This window comes from Bos indicus x Bos taurus, chromosome 13, assembly GCF_003369695.1.
Source record: "Bos indicus x Bos taurus breed Angus x Brahman F1 hybrid chromosome 13, Bos_hybrid_MaternalHap_v2.0, whole genome shotgun sequence".
In the NCBI taxonomy this organism is placed as follows: Eukaryota; Metazoa; Chordata; class Mammalia; order Artiodactyla; family Bovidae; genus Bos; species Bos indicus x Bos taurus.
In genome coordinates this window covers 20392257-20413331 of record NC_040088.1, presented here as the reverse complement: position 1 = coordinate 20413331, position 21075 = coordinate 20392257, and the positions used below count along the sequence as shown (strand labels likewise).

Here is a 21075-nt window from a genome sequence, read left to right as displayed (position 1 = left end):
ATAGAATTTCTTCTGTTTGAACTTTAACGTTCTCTGGAATTGAAAAGAGCTCAAAATATGGTTGATTCTTTCAAGGGATCCAGCTAGATGTTTTATAAAACATCAGTTTTAAAAAAATTCAGAAATGATGTCATTCTAAAAGCGATTGGCCACCAAGCAGAGGGTTAAAGTGCCTACTTTGGAATATACTCCTTATCCACCATCTGAACAACTGTTGCATTTATCAGATTATGAACCAGGATAGAACTCTCATGTTATCAGGTGCAGTCTTGCTGCCCAGCTTCCAACACAATATCATCTTACATTATACTTGGTACTTTTGCAGCTGTTAATTCTTAGATTTTTTTTCCATACAATATCACTGAGGTCGCATGGACTGTTGATCGTATGCTCATTTTCTGTGGGGAACAAATGTCAATATTAACTTGGACATAGTCACAAGACGAGTTAAGTGATAAAATCAGGCACTAGTCTTCATGTTTTCTAATCATTATTAGTATTCTTTCTTAAAATAGCTTCTTTATATCCAGCACTAGCATTATCTCTAATCCTTACAACAGAATGAGGCCCAGAAAAGTGAAGTGATTTAATAAAATTCACGCAGGCTGTTAGAATGACGGTTCACACCAGACCTTTCCGTCTCTGTACCCACACTCTTCCGACTAGACAGTGTTGTTGCTTGAAACCTGAGGCGTATCACTAGTGTGGCAGGTTTGGGAGTAGTGATGTGAATAAAGGGTAGGTAGTTTTAACCTATAAACAGTACTCTGGAGTTTGGGTTTTTCCCATTGTCTAAGCTTTCACTTGGTATATAATTCAGTGTTCTGCAGTTGGGCTGCTCTGAGTTTTTCGTTCTGCCAAGTGCTTAGTGCTAAAACACATCTCACTGCTAAGCCCTCCTCGGGCCTTTGGCGCCCTTGCTGTAGAGGCAGGTGGTTTGAAGAAAGGCTCCCTCTAGGTTGTTGCACATTGTACACAACACACAACAGTGCGAGACAACTGTCAGCTCCTCCCTTCTTCTCTCCTCTCACCCTCCAGAAAGCTGGACCCAGATGGAAGAGCTGGAAGCATGTCAACTGCGCTCTGAAGGGCATTGAGAAAATACTGTCAGGAAGAAAAAGGCAAACGTGATAGCTAATTAGTCCACTCATCAGACAGGACTACCATCAATTTCATCGTGAAAGTGTCCCGGACAGAGAGATGGAAGGGCTGGCAGAGTGTTGCCCACATGGCTCTCAAAGAGGATTTTTTTTTGTCAGGGGATTTGTAACTTGGGATTGCTACCCTGATTGACTGTACATACTCATTTTCTCTCTCCCCAAAATGTGGCCACTGCAAACTAAAGTAGAAAAATTCTTTGGAGGGATATTTTCCTCATGAGAACGTGCCCTTCAGTGTACAAAGATTTGCCTTTTTGCCAGGGTCATGAATGCTTTTAGATATACTGTATTTATAACTATGATCTCAGTGAAGGAAAACTTTGATGTAATATTCTCATTTTTCTATTTCTTGTACTTTGAATTTAGCAGTTATTGGAGAATAAGTGCATGGTACTTAAGTGAAAAGCTTGGAATGGCTGAGAGGAACATAGCTCAACTTAAAGGATATTATGGTAGCCCTGACCCTATTTTAACCAAGTAGGTAACAAGTTTCCTTTAATGGGAAAAATAACCCTCTGAAGGTATTAGAACATTACTCTTCAAGTCCTATTCATATTAGCTCAGACCTAATTCTAATGTCAAGTTTAATCTACCCAATCTGATTTTCTGGGATTTGTTGCCATCGAGTATTGTCAAACAGCTATAAATTGTCCTTATGGATGAAGTAGCCTGTGTTTAGGATCACCTCTACTTTTATTTTGGAGAAGGCAATGTCACCTCACTCCAGTACTCTTGCCTGGAAAATCCCATGGACAGAGGAGCCTGGTAGGCTACAATCCATGGGGTCGTGAAGAGTCGGACACGACTGAGCGACTTCCCTTTCATGTTTCACTTTCCTGCATTGGAGAAGGAAATGGCAACCCACTCCAGTGTTCTTGCCTGGAAAATCCAAGGGATGGGGGAGCCTGGTAGGCTGCCATCTATGGGGTCACACAGAGTTGGACACGACTGAAGTGACTTAGCAGCAGCAGCAGCTACTTTTATTTTATTTTTTGGACACTCATCATAAATGACATGCCTGGTATCAGAGATGTTGTCTGAGACATTGGAGTGGAGACAACATCTCCACTCTTTTTTCATATTTAGAATAGTTGATATATATAAACATGTATTTCATCATCCATAGTAATTTATATAGTCGACTATGATTCTGTTTCCATTCTATTGCAATTGATGTTCACTTGTCTGCATAGTCCCAAATTAGCTATCCACTCCCCACTACTTTGATTAATTTATTAGAAGTCAAGAAAGAATGCAGTTGAGATAAGCTGAATTCATAAGCTGGTTTCTTTCTTTCCCAGCCACTGTTCTCACTGTTAACCCTTGTGTCACATAATCCCTTGACCTCGCTGCCTTGTCTTAGATTCCTAGGATTGCCATAACAAAGTACCACAAACTGAGTGACTTAAAACAACACTATTCTCTTACAGTTCAAGAGGCCAGATGTCCAAAATCAAGGTATCAGCAGGGTTGATTCATTCGTGGCCTCAGAGAAAGAATCTTTTTTATCCTTGTCTTCTGATTTTAGGTAGTTACTGACAATTCTTGGCATTCCTTAGCTTGCAGATGGCACTGTTCCAATCTCTGCCTCCATTGTCACATGGTGTTCTCTCTGTGAGCCTAGGTCTGTCTTCAGGTAGACTTCCCTCTGTCTGTCTTTTCCCTCCTCTTATAAGGACATGGGATTTAGAAACTACTCAGATAATCCAGGATAATCTCCTTCCCTCAAGATCCTTAATTATGTCTTCAAGGACCCTTTTTTCCAAATAAGGAAACATTCACAGTCAAGGAATTAAGAGGTGAACATATTTTGGGCAACCACCATTCAGCCTATTGTACTAAGTAATCATCTTCATAACTTCTTAGTCCTCTAGGTAGATATCTTGGTATTAGGTTGGCACAAAAGTAAGTACAGATTCAGAACATGAATTATAAATTATTGTAACCAGGCTCAAACACATCTTTATTAATCAAAATAGGAACCATTACAATCAGCACATACTTGCCAAAGAGAAAGAAGTTTGTTTACTCCTGTAGCCGAAAAACCCGTGCTTCGGAATTTGACCAACTCTTGGAAAGCATTTTCTACCTCCTGCTGATTGTGAAAGCATTTTCCCTGCAAAAAGTTGTCGATGTTTGAAGTGGTGTTTGGTTGACAAGAGGTCAGTGGAGGATGAGGCAAAACTTTATATCCCAATTCATTCAACTTTTGAAGCACTGGTTGTACAACGTACAGTCGGAAGTTGTAGAGAATTGGGCCCTTTCTGTTGACCAATGCCAGCTGTAGGCATTGCAGTTTTCGGTGCATCTCATCGATTTGTTAATGGTTTGGCTGGGATTCAGGAAGCTGTAATGGATCAGACGGGCAGCAGACCACCAAACAGTGACTATGACATTTTTTGGTGCAAGTTTGGCTTTGAGAAGTGCTTTGGAGCTTCTTGGTCCAACCACTGAGCTGCTCATCACCAGCTGTCATATAAAATCCTCTTTTCGTCACATGTCATAATCCAATCAAGAAATGGTTCATTGTTATTGTGTGGAATAAGAGAAGACAACACTTCAAAAAATGACGATTTTTTTGGACTTGGAGTCAGCTCATGAGGAACCTGCTTATCAAGCTTTTTCACCATTCCAATTTGCTTCAAATGCCAAATGACCATAGAATGGTCGACGTTGAGTTCTTGGGCAACTTCTCATGTAGTTGCAAGAGGATCAGCTTCACTGATTGCTCTCGGTTGTTGTTGTCAGCTTCCAGTGGCTGGCCACTGCACTCCTCATCTTCAAGGCTTTCGTCTGCTTTGCAAAACTTGATCCACCCCCGCACTGTGTGTTCATTAATTTAAGAATGTATTCCACTGCTGCTGCTGCTAAGTTACTTCAGTCATGTCCGACTCTTTGTGACCCCATAGACGGCAGCCCATCAGGCTCCTCCCCCGTCCCTGGGATTCTTCAGGCAAGAACACTGGAGTGGGTTGCCATTTCCTTCTCCAATGCATGAAAGTGAGAAGTGAAAGTGAAGTCGCTCAGTCGTGTCTGACTCTCAGCGACCCCATGGACTGCAGCCAACCAGGCTCCTCCATCCATGGGATTTTCCAGGCAAGAGTACTGGAGTGGGGTGCCATTGTATTCCACTATCAAACAGCAAATTTCAACAATGCAAAAATGGCAATTACATTTGCACCAACATAATATTTCAGATTGTTGTCACTGTTTTTATTATTTTATAGAAAATTCTGACTTCCATTCCTTTTATTCTTTACAGTGGGTGCTGACAAAAGGGTGCCAGCGATGCCTGGATCTCCTGTGGAAGTGAAGATACAGTCAAGATCCTCCCCTCCCACCATGCCGCCCCTTCCACCAATAAATCCCGGAGGACCCAGGCCTGTGTCGTTCACTCCTACAGCACGTGAGACCTCTTAGTTGCTTGGGTTTGTGGTTTACAGTGACGTTTGGATCTAAATGAATGTCATTAAGTCTTCTATATTCACTGCTCAACATTTTCTTAATGGCTATTAACAATACACACATATATTTGGTTGTTTCTTTTTCCCTCAGAGAATAGTACATAACTCTTTCAGGTACTTGGAAATTTAGTAGTATAAATATTTTGTTTTCATATTTTTGACTTAAAAGTATCTATTTTAATTTCTTTGACTCTAAAAGGATGAATTTTCAATTATTATACTGGTTCATAGGATTCAAAGTAAATTTTATAAAATTATTGAACTACTCCACGAGTGTCATGGTAAGGTTTTTTTACAAAAGAAAATGATTGTTTTATTAGTTTAGTAGGGCTGCTTTAACAAAATTCCAAAGACTGGGTGATTTAAACGACAGAAACTTATTTTTTCACAGGTCTGGAGGTTAGAGGTCTAAGATCAAGATGTCAGCAGATTGGTTTTTTCAGAGGCTCTCTCTCTCTGTCTTGAAGAGAGCTGCCTTCTTGCTCTGTCATCTCCTACCCTTTCCTTGTGCGTGTGCATCCTTGATGCTTCTTCCTCTTCTTACAAGTACAATAGTCATGTTTGATTACGACCTAGGTTCATGACGTCATTTAACCTTTAAGGTCCCTGTCTCCAAATACAGTCACGTTCTAAGGTACTCTGGTGATCAGAACTTCAACACAGGAATTTGAGAGGGTGATATAATTTAGTCCATAACAATCCTATTAAGACAATAAATGTATAATAAGTTGCTCAGCCTTATTAGTCAAAAAGGAACTAAAACCAATGTAGTATTGTGTACACCCAAGAATGTTCAGAATGAAATAGAACATCAAGTCTTGGTGAGAGTATGTGTGAAGCAACTTGAACAAGAACGTTTTTTGGTACTATCTACTAAAGCTGAATTTCCCCAAACCCTGTAACAAATTTAGCCCTAAAACCTCAATTTTAAAAAGAAGATTTAATTATTTATAGTCCCAAAACATTTGAAGTTAAGTAACTGGCAACTGGAGCAATTTGAGCCAGAATTTATGATATGAAGTTTGGTATCTTTTCCCCTTAATTTCTGTAATTTTATCTCACAGTTAAACAGCCTTAGATAAAGGTAGTGTCTTTGAAGTGAAGCAGATTTAAATCTAGACTATCATTCAGATTTCAAGATACACACTGTAGAATTCTATGTGTATCTGTATGTGTAACTAAATTGAGCCCTTTTGACCTCCATACTTGACTGTTTAGGGGTGAATATGTGTTATTTCAGAAAATGTGATCATGCCAAGTAAGTATCAGAGTGGCCAAAAGCATGGTAATGTATTATATTTATGAGTTGCTTCAAAAGAGGGCAGCTCTCCAGTAGCAGTGGGCCTTTCTGTGAACACCTTTGCAGCTAATTTTCTGAATTGCTGAGGTTGAGTGTTAAACCTTCCTTGCCAGTAGTAGCTCTAATGTCCTTTCCTGGAAGACAGTAGGAAGATCACCATCTTTTTTCTCAGCCTGTTAACCCTCTATGCAGTGAGCGTTTTAGCAACATTTTAATATATGCTTTGATAGCTAATTATGATATACACAGATGTATATTTATCAAGAATTGGACAGTCTTTCAAGGCAGTGCAAATATAGCAAGAACTAAGTATAATTTGGTAAGTAAAATAAGGGGCACATGTACATAGCACAGAAAAGTTATGAAATCTAGTAGGAGCAACATGCATGCGTGCTGAGTCGCTTTTGTTATGTCCAGCTCTTTGCAACCTCATGGACTGTAGCCTGCCAGGCTCCTCTGTCACACAGTCTGTCAAATAATGCTTCTTAATACAGGTGATGTGTTTTTAGACATTGTTTTCTTTTGCTAAATTTTCAGGCCTGGAAATGACTAAATAAAAATCTATTGACACTTAGGCATATTTATTTCATTCATCAGGGAAGAAGGGACTTTGCCTCCAAGACCATAGCTCTAGAGCTGTGTTCCAGATTAAAACTACAAGAAATCAGTGTTCAGAACAATGGGCAAATAGGAAAACTAATTAATCACATATATTATCATTAGAGCAGAAATATAGAATGGAAGTATCCCATATGGTATCTAGAAGACGCTTGGCACTATCAAGGCAGAGAAAAACAGATTTTGATGAACGTGAATATTCTGAATGGTCAAAGAGATACATATATATCTCATTGTAGGAATAAATCAATAAACCTATGGGGTAGGAAAAAAAATATCATATTAACGCAACTCTCTGCTTTCTGATAATCTTGTTCAAATGCTATATATTTAATTGACCGCTTTGCTTCTTTGGGAGTCTGAAGTTGGGATCAATGTCCTGTTGGAAATAGATTCTACCAGATTCTGCTCATGCAACCCACTGCAAGAAGTCTTAAAAGCTACCCTTCCTCCCCACCCCCAACACCTGCAGAAGTTAGATGTCCCTTCTCTTTGCTCTTGTGGCTCTCAACACTCCTCTCAACATGTCTATGTTACTCTGTTAACCGTTTTTTATCAGGCAGTCTGTCTCATTGTAAAGCAGTGTTGTTGAGGGCTGAATCAGTGTCTTCTATATGCTTTTATCATGTGAATTACAAAATTCAAATCAATAAATGAAAGAGAATGCAAAAATAAGAAATTAACAGGGATCATTGTGATTTGCACTTAAACCAAGTTTTTCTTTTAGTGAGCAATGGCATCAACCATTCTCCTCCTACCCTTAACGGCGCCCCATCACCACCACAAAGATTCAGCAATGGTCCTGCCTCTTCCACATCATCTGCACTAACTAACCAACAGTTGCCAGCCACTTGTGGTGCTCGGCAGCTCAGCAAGTTGAAACGCTTCCTCACCACTCTGCAGCAGTTTGGCAATGACATCTCACCTGAGATTGGGGAGAAGGTGCGGACTCTTGTTCTAGCGCTGGTGGTAAGTACGGCATCACTGTCAATGACTGCTTTGAGTATGTGGCTCAGAACTGAAGCCAGCAGAGAAATTTGCGCATACTTCTCCTCATTCCCAAACTTGTAGCAGTGTGGTAAATTCTACAGTCTAGATTAATTTGTAGAATAGTATTGAATCATGGATTTCAGTTGTGGATAATGTTTATCAATTTAATTCCTTTAAGCAACTTTGAATTTGTCTTAAAACTAAGTTTCAAGAGATCCACTGAGGTTCCACTAAGTTTTGTTACTTAATAATATATTCAGTGCCTGGTGCATTGTTTCCTCATACAAATACAGTTTCTTTAGGATTTTCAAGGTACACATAATTTTTTTTTTGCCTATACTGAGGGACGAATCCATACTATAAGTTAGAGATTTTCTTACATTGACACCTGGGAGGGTTCAACTCTCAGTATATGTAAGAGAAGAGCTACCAGTTCTTAATGTTTGTAAATTGAATTCCTCAAGATTTACCTCAACTAAAAGCACACTGTGCTCCTGCATATTAGCCTCTTATGTAATAAAGATGATTCACACAACTTGGCAGTTCTCAAAGTGTAATTAGTGAGCCCTTGGATTTCTCAAGACCCTTTCAGGGAGCCCAGGAGGTCAAAAGCATTTTCATAATAATATTAAAGTATTACTTACGTTTCGACTCTTAATTCTCTCATGACTGTTCAATGAAATTTTCTAGAGATTATATGATGTAGGATATTGCAACACATTAAATGCGGAAGAATCCAGCTCTCTTTTATTAAGTTATGTAGCAGAGAGGTTTGTATATCTGTATTATACATAATAGTGTGTATCTGTAAACCCCAAATTCTTAATCTGTCCCTCTCCCACTTTCCTCTTTGGTAGACATAGTTTTTAATCATAAACAGATATTGGATTTTATCAGAAGCTTTTTCTGAGTCTATTGAGATGATAATATGGTTTTTATTCTTAAGTTTGTTAATGTCATGTATTACATTGATTGATTTCTGATTATTCATGGTGTATAATCCTTTTAAAGTATTGTTGGAATTGGTTTGCTAGTATTGTTGAGGATTTTTCCATCTATGTTCATCAGTGGTATTAACCTGTAGTTTTCTTTTTTTGTAATATCTTTATCAGGGTGATTGTCACCTAATAGAATGAGTTTGGAAGTATTCGCCCCTCTGCAAGTTTTTGAATAGTTTCAGGAGGATATGTGTTAACTCTTCTCTAAATGTTTGGTATAATTCACCTGTGAAGCCACCTGGTCCTGAACTTTTGTTTGTTGGGAGTTTTTTAATTACGTATTTAATTTCATTACTGGTAATTGGCCCACTCATATTTTCTATTTCTCCATAGTTCACATGGCAGATTGTATGTTTCTAAGAGTTTGTCCATTTCTTCTAGGTTGTCCCTTTTGTTGGCATATAGTTGCTCCTAATAGTCTCTTACAGCCTTTCATTTTTCTGTGGTATTGGTTGTAACTTCTGCTTTTTCATTTCTTATTTTATTGATTTGTGCCACCTCTTTTTTTATTAATCTGACTAAAGGTTTATCAGTTTTATTTATCTTTTCAAAGAACCAGTTCTTAGTTTCATTGATCATTTTTTAAAATCTCCACTTCATTTATTTCTGCTCTGATCTTTATGCTATTTTCCTTCTGCTAGCTTTGGGATTTGTTTTTTCTTCATTCTCTAGCTGCTTTAGGTGTAAGCTTAGGTTGTTTATTTGAGATTTTTCATATTACCTGAGGTAAATTAGTATCACTGTAAACTTCCCTCTTAGAACTGCTTTTGCTGCAACCCATAGGTTTTGGGGTGTCATATTTTTATTTGTCTCCAGGTATTTTTTTTTAATTTCCTCTTCGATTTCTTCAGTGATCCATTGGTTGTTTAGTAGCATATTGTTTAACCTCTGTGTGTTTGTGTTTTAAAAGATACTTGATATGATTTCAGTTTTCTGATGCTTTAATTGCCCAGCATGTGATCTGTCCTGCAGAATGTTCCATTAGCACTTGAAAAGAGTGAGTATCCTGCTGCTTTCAGATGGAATGCCCTATAAATATCAATTAAGTCCATCTGGTATAATTTGTCACTTAAGACCTGTATTTCCTTATTGATTTTCTGTCTGGGTGATATGTTCATTGATTAAACAGAGTATTAAGGTTCTTTGTGTCTGTTAACATTTGCCTTTATATTGCTCCTGTGTTGGGTGCATATATATATTACAATTGTTCTGTCTTCTTGGGTTGATTCTTTGATCATTATATTTGGTGGGTTTTTTTTTGGTCGGGGGGAGAGAGGTTCGGCCATGCCACTCAGCTTGTGGAATCTTAGTTCCCCGCCCAGAAATTGAACCTGAGCCCTCGACAGTGAGAGCATGGTATCCTAACCACTGGACCACTAGGTAATTCCCAGTCACAGTCTTTAAAGTCTATTTTGTCTGATACGAGTATTGCCACTCTGACTTTATTTTGATTTCTATTTGCTTGGAATACCTTTTCCCATCTCCTCTCCTTCAGTCTGTATGTGTCTCGAGATCTGACACATACCTCATGCTCAGTCACTTAGTCCTATCTGACTGTACGCAACCCTTTGGACTGTAGCCCGCCAGGCTTAGGCAGCATATATGGGTCCTGTTTTTGTGTCCATTCAGCCAGTCTGTCCTTTGGTTGGAGCACTTAGTTCATTTACATTTAAGGTAATTATCAGTATATATGCTTATATTGCCATTTTGTTCATTGTTTTTTGGATTTGTATTTTAGGTCCTTTTTTTCCTTTCTTCTTTTGTTCTCTTCTGTGATTTGATGACTATCTTTGCTGTTGTGTTTGAATTCCTTTTTTGTGTGTAGATATATTACAGATTTTTGTTTTGCAGTTACCATTAGGTTTTTGTATAGTGGTCTCTCTCTCTCTCTCTCTCTCTCTCTCTCTATATATGCACATGCTTGTTGTAAGTTGCTGATTTCTTTCAGAAGAGTTTTAGATACTCTGCATTTTGTACTCTGCTCCCCTCATGATTACTGTTTTGGGTTTTATATTTTACATCTAATTGTTTTATGTGTCCCTTAACTGCTTATTGTGGATATGGAAATGTTGCTACTTTAGTCTGCCCCACCCTCCAGGAGCTTTGTATATGGATGATTTCTTGCCTTTATTTATATTTGCCTTTACCAGTAAGCTTTTCCATTTCCTAATTTTTTCATCACTTTAAGTGTATTGTGCCACTCCTCTTTTTTTAGCAGTTTTTGCTAAAAAATCAGCTGATAGGATAGCCTTACTGGAGTTCCTTTGTATGTTATTTGTTACTTTTCCCTTATTGCTTTTAATATTCTCTGTTTATCTTTAATTTTTGTCATTTTGTTTACAAATGTGTCTTGGTGTGTTTTTCTGTAGATTAATCCTGTATAGGACAGTGCTTCCTGGGCTTCCAGGTTAAAGAAGTTTCCAGCTATCAACTCTTAATATTTTCTCAGTCTCTTTCTCTTTCTTCTCCTTCGGTGTCCCCTATAATGCAAACGTTACCGCACTTGATGTTGTTCTAGAGGTCTCTTACACTGTCTCCATTTCTGTTCATTCTTTTTTCTGTTTGGTAGCAGTGATTTCCATACTTTGTCATTCAGCTCATTTATCGATAATTCTACCTCATTTAGTCTACTATTGATTCCTTTTAGTGAATTTTTCATTTCAGTTATTGTATTCTTCACCTCTTTTGGGTTGTTTTTTATTATTTTCTAATTGTTTCTTGAAAAGTTCTGCTTTATTCTTCTGTGTATCCATTTTCCTCCCAAATTCTTTGATCATCTTTACAGTCATTATTCTGAACTCTTTCTTGGGTGGATTGCCTATCTCTACATCACCTGTTCTCCTGGGGTTTTATTTTGTTCCTTTGTCTGAAACATTCTTCTGTTGCCTCATTTTGTCTGCGTTTCTATTTGTATTTTTTTGTATGTGGTAGGTTAGTTACATTTCCTGATTCTGGAGAAGTAGCTCTCTGTAGGAGATATCCTATGCATCCCAGGAGTGCACTCCCCTCTCGTCATCCAAGGAACAGGGGCCAACTGTTCTACAGTAGTGTCTGGCATGCATTTGCAGACTTGGTTTTTATTCCCTTACAAAAGTTTGTATCCATAACAATTGTTTTTACTTCTCAGTTTTATTTTCAGAGATAGTGATTATTGATAGATGTAACCCACAATAATTAGAGGGTTTACAAGACTATAAAAGTTTATGAACTGCTGCTTTAAAACATTACTCAGTATTGTGTAGAAGAAACCACTTTCATACAAGGCAAAATGTAATAAATGACTTCTTTATCATGCGAGATTCTGTCCCTGTTGTTTTGTACAACTGTGGTTATTAGTGGTGGTTCATTATCATTGCTGTATAATGTTTCATTGTAGAAATATACCACAATTTATACTGTATAAAAATATTTATTTGGGGCTGTGTCGGGTTGTCGTTACTGCACAAGGACTTCTTTAGTTTCAGCAGGTGGAGACTACTCTGTATCTGCAATTCATGGGCTTCTCATTGCTGTGATTTCTCTTGTTGCAGAACATGGGGTCTAGAGCAAGGCTTTCAGTGGTTGTCTTGCACAGGCTTAGTTGCTCTGCAGCATGTAGAATCTTCCTGGACCATGAATCGAACCTGTGTCCCCTGCATTGGCAGCTTAACCACAGTTTATAGTTTTCAATGGACATTTGAGTTTTTTACATTTTGAGGCAGCATCGTAGGTCCCCCAACACCACTCCCACGTTTTGAGATTTGCTAGAATTCTCGGGATTTGGCATATTGTTGTGCCCAGAGCTGAGATTTAATACAGAAATATAATAAGAATACGCAGCTGGATCAGAAAGGTGAGACACAGTCAGGATCTGGAGGAATCCATGTGTAGGCTTCCTTTTTCCCCTGTATCCCATCTGTGAAGATAACAGCAGCATATGTGTGATGTTTCTACCCAAGGAACCCCATTAAACACTCGATGAGTGGGCACATAGGCACTCTGTGCAGCATGTATGAAACTCCAGACTCCTAGAAGGAAAGTTAGTGTTGAGCATAAATCAGAGCTTGTAAAAATAGTACTGTCATCCATTGAGGGAAGGTGTTTTTGTTTCTTTGTTTGGGGTGACAGGGGGTCTGTTTATTGGTCAGATTTTAGAGTACCATGGAAAAGTCTTTCTGACTCTAGACTAATAAAATTTACCTTAAATGTCAAAATGAGTTTGAACATAATTGGAAGCAAAGTAGACATCAGAATTTGTCTGATGCCATTTCCAGCAGCAAATTACTTTAAGTAGCATCTGCTTAATTTCAAGAGTAAAAGGAAAAAATGACAGCTCATTTGCACATGCATGCACACACAAAACGAATTTTTTCCAGCTATGAGCTATGAAAATATACGTTTTGTTTGTTTGTTTGGAGTCTCTATCTCAAGGAGAGCAGAGAAGACTTGAAGAGAAAACATCTTGAGGATACAGTGGAGTGGTTTGCTAGTCCTCGACAGTGAAAGTGTTAGTTGCTCAGTCATGTCCGAATTTGCAAATCTATCAACTGCAGCCTGCCAAGCTCCTCTGTTCATGGGATTCTCCAGGCAAGAGTACTGGCGTAGGGTGCCATTCCCTTCTCTAGGGGATCTTCCCGACACAGAGATCGAAACTAGGTCTCCTGAATTGCGGGTAGATTCTTTACCATCTGAGCCAATTGTCTCTTTTAAATGGTTGTGCTTGGGTTAAAGTTTCGTTTTTTTTCTCTTTCAGATTTTTTAATTGTTTGATCATGAGGTGGTAAGATACACATAGCACAAAATTTACCACCTTAACTGTTTTTTTCATCTTAACCATTTTTAAGTGCACAGTTCACTGGTACTAAATATACTCATTGTTGTGCAACATCAACCACCATCTACCTTCAGAAGTTTTTTTATCTTTTGGAACTGTAACTTGTGCCCTTAAGCAATGATTCCCTGTTTCATTCTTTCCTCAGCTCTGTCAGCCATCATTCTACTTGACTACTCTAGGTACCTCATATTAGTGAAAGCACAGTATTTATCTTTTTGTGGCCGGCTTATTTCAGTTATATAATATTGTCAAGGTTCACCCTATTAGTCTAGAGTCATGTTGTAGCATGTCTTACAATTTTCTCCCTGTTATGAGTTAATACTTCATTATACACACACTCACACACATACACACACTGTTTTGCTTATGCCTTCATCCATTGATGAATACTTGAGATGCTTTCACTTTTTCAGTTATGAAAAGTTTTGTATCAGTGTAGGAAATTATAAGTTCCTAGACACCAGTCAGTGCCCCAACATTGCAAGCAGGCTTTCCTAAGGTTAGCAATTGTTGACCAACTATATTGTTTATTCTGTACAAAGGCCATTGTAAATAATGAGCATTTTTATGTATAGTACATGTATGCAAGCATTGCACTGAACAGTGGAATTGTGATTTCATAGGCTATGCTAAGTCACTCCAGTGACTTAGCCCACTCTGTGCGACCCCATAGACGGCAGCCCAACAGGCTCCCCCGTCCCTGGGATTCTCCAGGCAAGAACACTGGAGTGGGTTGCCATTTCCTTCTCCAATGCATGGAAGTAAAAAGTGAAAGGGAAGTCGCTCAGTTGTGTCCAACTCTTAGCAACCCCATAGACTGCAGCCTACCAGGCTCCTCCATCCAAGGGATTTTCCAGGCAAGAATCATAGGGTATACATGTATGTAAATTTAGTATATAAGGCCAAATTGTTTTTCCAAGTTTATGCCAGTTTATATTCTCACATATTGAGATTTTCACTGAGATCAACATCTCGGGGCTTCCCTGGTGGCTCAGTGGTAAAGAATCTACCTGCCCAGTGTAGGAGAGTCGGGTTCAATCCCTAATCTGGGACAGTCCCACACACTGCAGAGCAGTTAAGCCCATGTGTCACAACTATTGCACATATGCCTTGGAGCCTGGGAGCCACAACGTGGCACCCACGTACCACAGCAGCTGAAGCTGGTACATCCTAGAGCCTGTGCTCCACAAGAGAAGCCACTGCAATGAGAAGCCTGTGTACTGCAACTAGAGAATAGCCCCCACTCGCTGCAACCGGAGAAAAGCCCACACAGCAACAAAGACCCAGAATAGCCAAAACTAGATAGATAGATAAATAAAAATAAATAAGCTTATTTAAAAAAAAAAAAAGATCAGCATTTTATGCAGACATAGGCAAATGGATTTGTGGACACAGTGGGGGAAGAAGAGGGTGGGACAAATTTAGTAGCATCGAAATACATACGTTACCATGTGTAAAATAGATAGCTAGTGGGATATTGCTGTATAACACAGGGTGCTCAGCCTGCTGCTCTGTGAAAACCTAGAGGGGTAGGATGGCGGGGGTGGGGAGAGAGCCTCAAGGGTTAGAGGATATATATCTGCTTATGGCTGATTCACATTGTTGGACATTAGAAACCAATACAAGATTATAATGCAGTTATCCTCTAATTAAAATAGATTTTTAAAAAGATGAGTGTCTTAGTCCTTTTGGGCTTTTATAATAGAGTATTAAAGAATAGGTGGCTTATAAACAACAAATATTCATTTCTCACAGCTCTCAAGGTTGGTAAGTTCAAGATCAAAGTTCAGCATATTAGGTGTCTGGTGAGAGCCCACTTCCTGGTTCATAGATGGTCTTCTCACTGTGTCCTCACAGGGCGGAAGAGGCAAGAGAGCTTTCTGGGATCTTTTTTATAAGAGCTCTAATGCCATTCATTAGGGTTCTGTCCTCCTGACCTAGTCATCTCCCAAAGGCTGTGCTTCCAAATATTGGAAATGAAGTTTCGGTGTAGAAATTTTGAGGGCTTACGGAAACATGTAATCTATAGTAATTGGTATTGAAACTATATTTGGAGACAAATGTTTGTTAAATTTAATATCTATTTGTTGTTAAAAAATGCACACCTAGCAGGAATTTCCTTAATCTGATGACAGTTGTATGTATAAACCGAAAACCTTCAGCAGACCTCTGCTTAATGGTGAAATTTCAAAAGCTTTCCCTCAGATAATAGGAACCAGATAGAAAGTCTATTCTCTGTAAACCTGAACATTATAGCCTAGTAAATAAGATATAAGGATTGGAAAAAGATAAACAAAACTGTCATTATTTGTAAATAAAATGATTGTCTTATGTATGTTGCATTTGAGCTTACCAGTCTGTTCTTTTTCCTGTCTTTTTTTTCCTTTTTCCCTTTTCTTTTTCTTTTTTTCTACCCTCTTGGTGAAAACTTGTCTAATTTGGTAGAAAATTAACACCTTTAGATTATTATATTTCCCCAATCCGTGAAAGCCTTATTTGATCTTCTATTTACGTAAGGAATGGTTAAGATTTTGGCAAGCATATATAAATGCACAGTCATTCCATGTGGAGAAAGCTTGCTTAGCACAGTCAGAAAAGATCACATAGGTAGCATAGCCAGAGTTTAGTTCACCTGTGTGCATTTGGTATTTCTGTTGTGTAAGAGGTAAGGTCCTGGTTGTCCTTAACTATACCAGGAAGCAAGGGTGGCAATTTCCACTGCAAGGTAAAGATAAATGTTTTCTACTCTGGCTACTTATCTGGAAAATACACATTCTGGAAGGTAGTTTATGCCTTAAACTAGACAGTTCCTTTGACTTCCCAGTATTTCTCCTTGACATTCATCCTAAGAAAATGACAACCAATGTGCACTAACAGTATTTATAAGGCCAAAAAAAATTAGAACCAGCTAAATGTTCTATAAATGCCTGAGTAAATGACAGTACCTCAGTTTAATGGAATATGATATGGTCATGTCCAGTCTGATTCAGAGATGTAAAAAAAAAGGTGTGTGTAAGTCACTCTGGTTGAGTCCGACTCTGCGAGTCGAACCTGGCTGCTCTGTCCGTGGAATTCTCCAGGCAAGAACTCTGGAGTATGTTGTCATTCCCTTCTCCAAGGGATCTTCCCAACCCAGGGATCAAACCCAGGTCTCCCACATTAGCAGGCAGATCCTTTACCATCTGAGCCACCAGGGAAGCTCCAACAGAAAGGTAAAGTATACCTATTCTTCCTGACAAATACAGCAAAAAAAAAAAAAAAGAACAGTTACATAAAGCAAAATTAAGACTCTTGAAGATAGAAGAAAGCAGATTGGCTAGTGACCTTGAGACCCAAGGAAATACATAGCAGTGAGTTCCCTTGGTTTTATGCTTTCATCATATATCCTGGACTGTGGTCTGGAGAAATCAGTAACAAGGAAATGCTGATGAGCACAGACAAAAGCAAACCAAAAACCACCACCACAACAAACCCACCTTTTTCTAGCCAAAGGACTAGGAAAGGATCTTCCAAGTAAGGTAGAAAACTTTTAGAAAAAAATCACTCTATTGTAGTCGACCAGCTCAGGAAAAAAAAAATAATAATGTACAACCTTCCCTCTCCCATAAGAGACCTAGTGGGGAGTCTGAGCTCCCACCACTGCCCATCAGTAAGGAACCCCTCCTTCCTCTTCTGATCAACAGGTTGAGTGGGAAACTTGGGATTATACCGCAGCTGGCAGTTTCAGAGATTCTCCTGTTCTCAACGGCACAGTGATGGAGGATGCCTCAAAAACAGTTTTTTGACAGGGGTTTTGAGTCAGCCATCATAAAAATGCTTCAGTGAGCAGTTACACAAATGAAGAAATACAAAGGTCTCAGCAAGGACATAGAAGGTATAAAGTAGAACTAAATGCAAATTGGAGAACTGACAAATATAACGAAATTATAAAAATTCAGTGATGGACTCAACAATAGACTGGAAAGAATCAGTAAACTTGAAGCTAGAGCACTTGAAAAAACTACCCAGTCTATACAACATAGAGAAGTTAAAAAAAAATGAATAGAACCTTGGAGATTCGAAAGAGGTCTGAGTCATAGTAGGAGGAAAGAAAGAATGTGGGGCTAAAATAAAGGCTGAAAATATAACAAAAGACCTGTATCTATAGATTCAACAGCTGAGCAGACCTCAAACGAGACATCACATCTGAGGAATTCCCTCGTGGTCCAGTGGTTAGGAGTCCATGCTGTCACTGCTGAGCACCCTGGTTCAGTTCCTGGCTGGGGAACTAGAAAACCCCACAAGCTGCATGTCCTGTTCTTTGTGCCCCATGGACTGTAGCCCGCCAGGCTGCTCTGTCCATGGAATTCTCCAGGCAAGAACACTGGAGTGTGTTGCCATTTCCTTCTCCAGGGGACCTTCCTGACCCAGGGATTGAACATGGGTCTCACATATTGCAAGCAGATTCTTTACTGTCTGAGCCACCGGGGAGGCCCTTCTCTTATACTTAATTTTTGTTCCCTGATTGTCAGTAGATTTGGTTGCATTATATACCTGTCATTTACAAAATCAGGCACTCAGGTTTAAAAGGAATTTTTTTATATGAAATGGGATAAACTGTTCAAACATTTTCATTTAACCTGGTTAAATTTGATACATTCTTTTTTCTAAAGAAATATTTTAGTTTTTACTCAATATTGTATGCTATATTTGGAAAATCAAACATAATTTCACATCTAGAAATAACTACTGTTGTAATTTTCCTTCCAGATACTTAAAATATTATATAAATGTGTGTTTTTTTCAAAAATGTATTATTAGAATATACCTCTATGTTACTGGTTTTTCACTTAGTATATTATAGGTATCTTGCTTCATTTATGCATACAAATCTACCACCCTAAGTATTCTAATGTATTATGCATTATAATAATGCATTATTAATAATTAATAATAAATGCATTATAATTTTTAATGCAGTATTGTGTTGGTGGACCTATATATTTTCCATCTCTTATTAAGAAGCAATACTTTGCTGATGAATAATTTGTGCGGTACATGTTACGTCTTTGAACACTTGATGATTTTATATAAATAAATCCTTGAAGTTGTCATTGTTCTTTTAGGCAAGCAAGAATTCAGATTAATGTTTTGTTTTTAACTTAGTATGCTGTGTTTTAAGGAATTGAAGTAAAAATAAAAATGGTTTGTGAACTTTGAAGAAAATATTTGTATTGTTATATTCCTCTTAGAGAAGCTGAGAATCCTAGTTTAAAGAAAGACTTGAAAAAATACTGGGGAAATGCTGAAAAGTTTCCTGGGAATACTAAAATTTAGCTAGTGGAAGTCTGCTCACTTGGAGGTACTCTGATTTGTAAACTGACCACTTGAAGAGCACCTATTTTTGTTATTAACTTCCAGCTTAGAAGATTTAGGGAACTGATGCTAGGAGGTAGGCAGAACCAATGAAGAAATGAACTGAAGAAATGAGGCTCCAAGTCATTAAGTTGGTACTGTGGACTAATTTGGGAACTGTTCAACTGGAAACACTGTACCCTTGGTTACTTGTACCTAAGGTGACTTGTGATGAGCCCCTCAAGACAGGGGACCTCAGTGCCATTCTTCACGGGAGGAATGCAATGCCCTATTTTGCCTAGGCTGCTGAACCTTACGGGGAACTTACTAGATTTGGGACAGTTGAGAAGAAAATCAAAGAGGCTGGATTTCTTTCATAAAGGAAACAGAATCTGGTTAACTTTTGAGAGGGATCTGGGTTCACAATAGTGCTCTTGGAATTATCCTCATTATTTCAAAGGGCTCAGCACTGTCAGATTTATGTTAGGATAACACTGTCCAGTTTTTGAAGTTGAACAGTGTTATTTTCTTTTTTCAGAACTCAACAGTAACAATTGAAGAATTCCATTGCAAGCTCCAGGAGGCTACAAACTTTCCTCTTCGTCCTTTTGTTATTCCATTCCTCAAGGTAATTTTTATAACTACTGATTGTAAATTATCTTCAGCATTTCTTCAAAGCTGCTACTGATCCCTCTTCTACGATCTCCATCAGGGCAGCTTGCCACATTTTCATGTCTTTGTTTTATTGGAGGCTGCTAGAGAAAATGTGAGTGCCGTTTTCAGATAAGGTTCATGTTTGGTGAGATGAGAGTTGCAAAAGCCTTGAGTTGTGGTTTATATGCAGACACTGTTGATGACACACAGAAGGAGCAGGTGGGAGGTGGGGAACAGGAGTGGGTGGGCTAGAGGTGTATGCATGACACGGTGGTTGGGCTCTTGGCAGAAGAAGTAACTGAACACTCTCTTGGTTGTGGCCACCGGGTAAAGAGTGTGTGTTATCAGTGGAGGCTGTCAAAACAGAGGCCTTTGCAGTTAGGACTAATCCTGAGGGTATGTGGAAGAGCATGTGGGAAGTCATTATTTGCTTCTCTCTTCCCCCCATTTAGTCTAGTTTCTAATTATGTCCTCTGAAATTAATTGTCCTCTGGAACATACCTTTTGGGGACATTGTTTAAAATTATTGTGCATCCCTGATATGTGAGTCCGGGTTAAATTTACATATAAAAGATGACAATTTTATTTTGAATTAATTTTGTGCTCACAAAAAAGTTTTAAGATGGTACAGTAAAATTCAGATTCTCTGAATGTTAATATTTTATCACATCATTATTATTCTATAATTTTTTCCACAGAAATGTTTTGGAATAAGCTGCAAGCATGATACATATGAATACTTTAGTATAATTATCGAATCTAGAAAGTAACATTGATACAGTATTATCTATAGATCTTATTCATATTCACCAGATGTCCCACAAATGTCCTTTTTAGCAAAATGTCCTGATTTTTGGTCCCGCATCTAATTCAGGATCACATGTTGGATTACACTGTCATGTCTCCCTTCAGTTCATTTTAATCAGGAACAGCTTCTCAGTCTCTTATGATCTGGATTTTAAAGAGTGTGTGATTTTATAGCATATACTTCAATTTGGGTTTTTCTGATGGTGCTTTATGATTACAACAAGGTTATGCATTTATCACTGCATGCTGTCAGGAGACATAGATGTTCATTTGTCTCGTAATTGGTGGTGTTGATTTTGATTAGTTGGTAAAGGTGCTGTGCCACTGGTGCTATTTTTCCCTATTAAACAGTAATTTTTAAAAACAAGAGACACATTAATGCATATACATGTATTGATGAACCTGTTTGTAGAGAAGGAATGGAGGTGCACACGTAGAGAACACACTTGTGGACACAGTTGAAGGGAGAGAGTGGGACAAATGGAAAGAGTAGTGTTGATATATATACACTATCATGTTCAAAATAGATAGATGGTGGAGAGTTGCTGTATATCACAGGGCGCCAAGCCTGATGCTCTGATGACCTCGAATTACAGCTGATTAGAGTGGTTATATAGCAGAAACCAGCACAACATGGTAAAGCAGTTTTCTTCCAATTAAATAATAAATTAAAAAAAGAACAAGTGATACTATAACTCATAAAGATGTTTAAAAACTGAACCTGTGTCTGTGACACAATTTGAATTGTATTTAATTCAACTCATTATTAATGAGGGAATCTATAAAGTGTTATAACCTGTTCAGGAGAGAAGCCAAAGAATATACATTATAGATCAGGATTGTTGCTAAGAATATGCAAACAGGGAATTCCCTGGCCGTCCAGTGGTTAGAGCTCTGCCCTTCCACACTGCAGGGGGCACAGTTTCGGTCCCTGGTC

At 38.4% G+C, this 21075-nt stretch overlaps 1 protein-coding gene across 4 annotated transcripts in view; it reads left to right on the top strand.

Moving 5' to 3' along the window:
• CBFA2T2 (CBFA2/RUNX1 translocation partner 2) overlaps window positions 1-21075 on the top strand; it is a 141858-nt gene that overhangs the window by 95188 nt on the left and 25595 nt on the right. For all 4 annotated transcript variants that reach the window (XM_027558789.1, XM_027558788.1, XM_027558787.1 and 1 more), the window contains exons 2-4: window positions 4423-4566; window positions 7270-7511; window positions 19216-19305. In XM_027558789.1, the coding sequence (XP_027414590.1) occupies window positions 4423-4566; window positions 7270-7511; window positions 19216-19305 (476 nt within the window). The remainder of the gene's footprint in view (window positions 1-4422; window positions 4567-7269; window positions 7512-19215; window positions 19306-21075) is intronic.